This window comes from Triticum aestivum, chromosome 6B, assembly GCF_018294505.1.
Source record: "Triticum aestivum cultivar Chinese Spring chromosome 6B, IWGSC CS RefSeq v2.1, whole genome shotgun sequence".
NCBI lineage: Eukaryota > Viridiplantae > Streptophyta > Magnoliopsida > Poales > Poaceae > Triticum > Triticum aestivum.
This window is the reverse complement of record NC_057810.1, coordinates 33,259,744-33,267,649: the sequence shown is the minus strand read 5'-3', so window position 1 is coordinate 33,267,649 and position 7,906 is coordinate 33,259,744. Positions and strand designations below refer to the sequence as shown.

General features: G+C 40.6%; 1 protein-coding gene across 1 annotated transcript; it reads right to left on the bottom strand.

The window, feature by feature from the left end:
• Positions 1 to 4,336: 4,336 nt before the first annotated feature.
• LOC123133305 (uncharacterized) lies at positions 4,337 to 5,932 on the bottom strand. Its single transcript, XM_044552809.1, has 3 exons — positions 5,776 to 5,932; positions 5,553 to 5,704; positions 4,337 to 4,706 (listed from the first exon to the last, which is right to left on the bottom strand). Exons 1-3 carry the CDS (start codon positions 5,870 to 5,872, stop codon positions 4,626 to 4,628), a joined length of 330 nt encoding a protein of 109 aa, XP_044408744.1. The 5' UTR covers positions 5,873 to 5,932; the 3' UTR covers positions 4,337 to 4,625.
• Positions 5,933 to 7,906: the final 1,974 nt, after the last annotated feature.

The window sequence follows — 7,906 nt, the reverse complement described above, 5'->3', positions numbered from 1 at the left end:
GAACACCCAAATAACTAAGAGACTGTAAAAACTTAGGTATACTCAGTGTAACCAAGTCCCAAAATTCAGTGACATATTACTTGGATGAGTAGTATTATATCATAAATGTACTCCATGTCATATTACGTGTGCTTTTGAACACTCAAAAAAGAGAAATTGAGTTGCTCTTGTTTGGAACAAAAGCAAAAAATGTTGAGTATTTGTTGCCCAATACTACCTGCGATAGCTACAACGGGTGCCTGGTGGACTGCTCTCATACTAACGATTTTGCAGTTCTCAATTGCTAGCGGCGGCAGACAACGGTACCGGAGGTTGCTGGCACAGAGCTGCAACTGACATGCGACGAAGCTTTTGACATGCGGTTGTCGGCGGCGTGTCCGACGAGGTAGTAAAGAAGATTAGAATCTCGGATGCACGAGGCTGCACCAACAAATGGATTTTTTTTGGAAAAGGGGGAGATCCCCGGCCACCAACAAATGGATACCTTGTCATTTTTAGCATGTTGAACCACGTCGTGAATGTCAACATTCACGAAATAGGTTTTCCCACTGATTTATAGAGAAAGCGCCAACATTGCCGCGTGAATCGGAGCACCTTTCTAGAAATTGTCCCTCCGATAGTTGGGCCCAACAACAGAATGTAGGAGGAGCAGCACTAGCGCATTATTCGTGGGGAGCCTACAATTTGAAGGATGCACAAAGAATGATCATGTAAAAGGTGTATGCATGCGTTATCCCGAGACCTACCATTCCCAAAAGATCTAAATACACTATATTTAGGTATCTCTTTTTAGCACCTTTGTATTTGCTTTGGCTCCCATGTAACTGCAACGATGCATAGACCATTTTATAGCTATGGACCCAACATTTCCTCTCTATGGCATGGTTGGGATCAATCTTAACCATGCTCAAATTTAATAAAGTTTGACTTAGAAAAACGTAGAACTTCAACTATTTTAGAGCGGGGAGGGGGGATATTGTTTAACATGTGGGTGGAGCCCAACAGCGGCAACATCGTCTTGATTGTAGATGGCTGGCCGGCCGGGAACTGTCGATCTAACATTTCATATGACAGATTAGGGTCCGATTAACAGGACATTTGGTGTACATTTAGGTTAAGTCCACACACCACATTGGAGCTCCTAGTATTTACTGTCTACCCTAGACGATGACCGATTTCACCGTAGCAAATGCAGGATGCCCTAATGGAACTAGTGGTTACAATCGTATGATTGGTCCATTTCAATCAACGAAACAAGTCATTAGTGGCTATAGCTGTTTCTGAAGAATCTTAGTGGGTAACTAAAGGCTAGCCACATGGGCTTGTTGGCAGGCACTCCGCAAACAATTGTTTTGGTTGATGGTCGAATGTAGCTCAGTAATCAAATTGAAGAGGTGGGTCTAAAATTTAGTGTCGACAGTGCATGAGAATTTTATAGCTCTACAGTATATACTGGCCATGGTTAACATTGGTCCCAATCATGTATGTCTAGAGGAAAGGCTGGATCCGGTGTCTATAAAATCGCCTATGCATCATTGTGATTACCTAGCTATGAGCAAAACCAAATGCATTGTGCTAAAAAGAGAAACCAATATAACTTTTTAAAAGCTTAGGAATGGCAGGTCTTGGGATGATGAACCCATATGCCATTATACATGATCGTTCTTCAATTTTTTAACATGCTTTCCAATCACCAATGGGGATGATGGACCATAGCCATGATGCAACAACTGCACAGTGACTGCCATTGTGTGACAAACAAATCAGCAATGACAAGCCTCTACCTTGTGTGTCAAATTTAGTCTTTATAGGAATAGTAAAACTTGTATTACAGATGGCAGATCAAAGCGTTAGTTAGCTAGATTATGTGAGAAGTGAAAAGTGAGCCAGATGGTACGTTCATGTTTTTTAGGGGCATTACAACGGTTGCCCATTGTTCAAAAGATATGCATGATTCCGCACCTGATCCTGCGCTGGCAACTCGATCATCTCATCTGTCTAGCCTGTTAATATGCTCTTATATTATACACTAGTTGCTTTGCACAGACTGTCGTTCAGGCCCATGATAATCATATTCTCTGGTTATCTCGTTTCACCCATGCATTATGGCACATGTTTGCATTGTTCCAAAAAAATCCCACATTCTCAGTTTACTTCTTTCGTTGATTTCATTGTTGTCTTTGCAAAGAAGAAGATATAATTCTAATTTTTGATAATTCTTTGGCTAAATATATCTTCACTATTCTGGAATTTGGGAAATTCTGTAGAAATTTTCCATTCTAGAAAATACTTTGGTGAAATTCAGCAAGAAAAGATGTGGGAAGTCAATCTGGAAAATTTTGGTACTTAACATTGTTTGGTTAATGCGATTATTTTTTACTATGAAGATATGCCTTGAGATTTCATTTTCTAGAAGCCATCACATATACATGAATTATATTTTATTTTTGTGATGTTTCCAAGGACGTACTTAATTATATGACCAACATCCAATTTTCCAAATTCTCATTTTTTTTATTGAGAGATTCAGCAGCTCATACTGCAATGTATCACTTCCATCAAGGAGACAAGTGAAGGAATAGCGCAGTCTAGCTGGTCGACTAATTTTTTCGGTAGAAAGGCTCAATGTAGAGGTAACTGTAATTTCACACGTGATTAATCAGCCTACCCACAGGTGTTAATCAGCGTGTATGCATCTCCTCTCTATATAGGACAAAAAAAATACGCGAGAGGAACTAACACATGTGCTAGTTGGATTTTCCGTATAATTAATCATTAAACCTATTAACATATGATTAGCAAACTATGTGAATGACTTAGAAAATAATAGGGTCATGACGCTTTCTGTAAGAGAGAAAAACTGTAGACAGATTTCAGAATCCCAAATCCAATGAAGAGAAATAATACAAGATCAAGAGTGCCAATTATTTGTTTGGGTTATCAGACAACGTTCTGATTTGTAGCATCAAAATTGCAGCACAACTATCAGAGAACATGCTTCATCCCAATAACACCACACAGTTTTCAAAGTGGACACACCAACTTCATTGCACTTTCCTGGCTTGTGATTACCTAGTAAGGAGCAAAAGCAAATGCGATGTGCTAAAAATAGAAACCAATATAACTTTTAAAACTCTTAGGAATGGCAGGTCTTGAGATGATGAACCCATATGCCATTATACATGACCGTTCTTCAATTCCCTAACATGCTTTCTGATCACCAATGGTGATGATGGACCATAGCCATGATGCAACATCTCCACACTGACTGCCATGGCAAATGGCAAGGTGCAATGTCGCGTGTCAAATTCAGTCTGTATAGCAATAGTAGAACTTGTATTAGAGATGGCACAGCAAAGTGTTAGTTAGCTAGATTAGGTGAGAAGTGACAAGCGAGCCAGATGGTACGTTCATGTGTTTCAGGGGCATTACAAACGGTAGCCCATTGTTCAAAAGATTGAAGAAACAAGGCAATACTTGATTACACACCTGATCCTGGGCTGGCAACTCATCTCAACTGTCCAGCCTATAAATATACATTACTTGCTTCGCGCAGACCGTCGTTATCCAGGCCCAGGATCATCATATTTTATACTTCTCTCGTATCGCCTGTGCAGTCTGGGACATGTTTGCATTGTTTCAAAAAAAAAAGAATCCTACATTCTCGCTTTGCTTCTTCTGTTCTTTTAGTTGCTTTCTTCGCAAAAACAGGAGAAGGTTTATATTCTAATTTTGGTTAATTCTTTTGCTAAATAGGTCTTCAGTATTCTGGAATCTTGCAAAATCTGTAGAGATTTTCCATTCTAGAAAATACTTCGGAGAATTTTCAGCAAGAAAACACATAGGAAGTAAATTTGTAAAATTGTGGTACTTAACATTGTCTGGTTAACGAGGTCATTTTACAAGGAAGATATGTCTCAAAATTTTGTTTTACTGGTAGCCATGTTGACATACGTGAGTTACAATCTTTTTTATGTTCCCTCAGACGTACTACTTAATTGTATGATCAGCCATCCAATTTTTCAACTGCTCAGTATTTTACATAACTACTCCCTCTGTATCAAAATATAAGACATTTTTTATACTCCCTTAGTATCAACAAATGTCTTATATTTTAATACGGAGGGAGTACAATGTAGCACTTACATTGAGGAGACTAATCAAGGAATAGCGCACTCTAGCTGATCGATGAATTTTCTTGGTAGAAAGAGTCAAATAAAGTGTCAACTGTAATTTGGCACGTGGTTAATCAGCCTACGCACAAGAGTTAATCAGCATGCATGCATCTCCTCTCTCTATAGGACAAAAAAGGGAGACAAATTAACACATGTGCTAGTTGGATTTTCTGTATAATCATTAAGCCAATTAACATATGATTAGCAAGGTGTGAGCCGAATCACTTTAGAATAATAGTCTCATGATGCTTCCTGTAACAGAGAAAAACTGTAGACAAATTTCAGAATCCCAAATCTAATAAGGAATAATACTGCAAGATCAAGAGCGCCACTTATTGGTTGGGTTATCAGACAACATTCTGATTGTGACATCAAAATTGCAGCACAGACATCAGACAACATGCTTCATCCCAATAACACCGCATGGTTTTCAAAGTGGACACGCCAACTTCATTGCACTTTCCTGGCTTCTGCTGGGTGCTTCGTAAGACCAAGACGGTACTTGTGAGGAAAGCTCAAAATCAACTTTCTCTGCATCATAAATTAACCATACGTGAAAAGAATGGAAATTAAATAGAGGAAACATGGCTAGTTAATTAGGATTCTACCATGTGAACTCACAGTAAATGTTAACAATGGCAATTAGCGGTTAGCAAGCTGCAAGCCATCTTTACAAAGATGCTTGTGTTAGTAACCTGGAATATCTGAAATGCCGTTATGTGTACATATGCCCGTCTAGCTGCTGTTATTTAGAAAATTGCTCACGGTATTTACTAGCAATTGAGACATCCAACAAATGTTTCTGATATAAGAACTTGTTAAATTTTAACCACGCATTTAAAATCTACCTATTTTCCTATTACTTCTTAAGCTTAGTTCTTTCAAATGTATTTAAGCCAGCTCAGTGCATCAGAAATCACAGAATGTGTAGCTTAATAGAATAACTAATAGCCAAGGGTCTGATCTATTTCATTTTCTTACAGAGTTCTACTATTAAGAACATTTCTCCATGGGATTAAATCGTAACAGGATCTTGACACTGGGCTATATTGTCGATCAGCTCACCAAAGTGTTTACAAATTTCCTACTAAGTATAACAAAATGATGTGGTTCATCTGCAAAACAAAATGATGTGGTTCATGTACATATCAGGCATCATTTATAGTTTTATACACACCAACCATCTAATAGCAAACTAACCCAATTACTCTTATCCAAACCATCACAGGGTTAGACAACAAAACATAGCCAAACTCTACAGTCACACAACGATATGCCCGAAGAAACACGATCATAGCCAACAACCATATCAAGCCGTCTGCAAAATTAAATCAAAGGAATGTGTGGAGGAAACACCAAAACAGGGAGAACACGCACAAGCTTGCAGGGGCCACCGAACTTCTTGCGCCGTGGCGGGCGGGTCTCGGGCACACTCTGGGGTTCGCCGTCGACTGCCTCCTCCAGCTTCGCCGCGTGCGTCTCCACCCCCTTGCCGACCCCGTTCAGGAACTCCACCACGCCTACCTTGGCTGCGCGCAGGAATTCAGCCGCGCTCGTGACAACGAACATGGAGAAAGGATCCAGAGGAACATAAGCGTACCTTGGTAGGGCTGGGCGCAGAAGGACCTCGCCGGAGCTCCGGCCCCGGGGTGGAGGAGGAGGCGGCGCACATGATGAGATGCACACGCGAGGGCCATGGGGGAGAATGAGGCTAGAAAGAAAAAAATTGCAAAGGGTAGGTGGGCTTATGACTTGGATGATCTATTTGGGCCGACAATAGAGGCTCATACAAAGGAGGCCTATGGTATAATCTCTGTGAAACAGTATGGGCATTCCTTTTTTTTCAATGAATGACCATGATTTTTACCTACCCACTGTTATATCCTCAAGTCTACATGATCGACAAGTCAAACAATGACATGCGAAGTGTGGAATCAAACATGAGCAAAGCCTACTGTACAGAAATTTCTCGGCAAGCCGCTCCAATTTTGTCGCGTCAGCTTCTTTCAGTTTCTTATTAGTGATCGTTGCAGTAAGCCTATGACTCTACTTCCTGCAAAAAAAAAAAAGAGTAAGCCTATGACTCTACTTCCTGCAAAAAAAAAAAAGAGTAAGCCTATGACTACACAACCAACTTGCACAAAGGAACAACATCTGCAACATATTATGACATTTTCTCTTGTCAATGGAAGTATCATTTGGACTGGCCTAAATAAACCAAAAGACCACAACAACTCCAAAATAAATAAGAGAGTGTAAAGACTACATTAGTGATCCCTCCCTAAATTATGTGATACTCCCTCCGTAAAGAAATATAAGAGGGTTTAGATCACTACACTAGTGATCTAAACACTCTTATATTTCTAACGTAGTGATCTAAACGCTCTTATATTCCTTTACGGAGGGAGTATAGTACTTAGATGAGCAAAGTAAATCATAAATGCACTGCAGGTCATACAACTCATGCTTTTGAACACTCAAAAAAGAGAAGTTGAGTTGCTCTTGTTTGGAAATTGGAACAGAAGAAACACTGTTGATTTTTCGTTGCCCACAAGGTCATACTACTCGCGGTGGCTACAACCAGTGCCTAGTGGACTGCTTTCCGACAAATGATTAGCCCGTTCGGAACTGCTAATAGCGGTAGACATCGGTACAGGAGGTTTGTCCACACTAGAGCCACAACAAAGACGCGAGGTAGCCTCTGGCACGTGCTTGGTGGTAGCGTGTTGATGTAGCAAAGCAGATTAGAATCTCAAGCGCACGAGGCTACACCAGCAAATGGTTGCATTGTCCTTTTTGAGCATGCCGAACCATCCGTGAGCAGCAACGTTCACGAAATAGGTTTTCACACCGGTTTATAGATGAAGTGCCAACATTGGCGCCAGAAATAGAGCACCTTTCTAGAAATTGTCCCTCCGATAGTTGGACCCAAAAAGAGAATGTAGGAGGACCAATAGCACCTTTGAGAGTAAGTATTTGGGACTGCCAACGCTAGAAGGGAGAATGAAATATGAGAACTTTTAGCCAATAATGGATAGACTTGGTAAGAGATGCAATGATTGGAATCAGAGATATATGTCTCATGTTGCAAACGAAGTGCTAGTTAAATCGGAGATCCTGAAAATAGTTCTTGTGCATACAAACAGGGCCTTTCAAAAGCATATAATAGGGTGGATTGGGGGTTCTTGGAGCAAGCAATGATCAAGTTGGGCTTCTCTCACCAGTGGGTACAATGGATAATGTCATGTGTCACCACCGTGAGATATTTTGTTAAATTCAATGGAGCCATCTTGGATTCGTTTGCATCGACGCGAGGGCTTCAGCATGGTGACCCCCTATCCTCTTTCTTATTTTTTTGGCTGATGGATTATCTACACTGCTGAGACAGGGAGTGGAATCACAGGTTGTCCAACCGGTCAAGATTTGCAGTAGAGCGCCGGCGATATCTCACTTGTTTGTTTGCTGATGATACCCTATTGTTCTTCAAAGCTAATGTTGAGCAGGCCAATTATGTGAAGGACATTATACACAGATACGCATGGGCTACGGCCAACTTATAAATCCACAAAAGTGTTCAATCCAGCTTGGTGACAACTGTCCTACGGCGGCACAGTCTGGGGTCAAACAAGTGTTGCAAGTTCGAACTGCAAATTTTGAAGGTAAATATCACGGATTACCCGCACTAGATGGACCCATGAACAAAGGGAAATTTCAAATGTTGCAGGCTAGTC

Coding starts and splice junctions, on each gene's coding strand:
- LOC123133305 (XM_044552809.1), bottom strand. CDS start 5,872: ATGGCCCTCGCGTGTGCATCTCATCATGTGCGCCGCCTCCTCCTCCAC. Junction 5,705..5,775: donor CTGCGCCCAGCCCTACCAAG/GTACGCTTATGT, acceptor TCCTGCGCGCAG/CCAAGGTAGGCGTGGTGGAG. Junction 4,707..5,552: donor TCGGTGGCCCCTGCAAGCTT/GTGCGTGTTCTC, acceptor TTTATGATGCAG/AGAAAGTTGATTTTGAGCTT.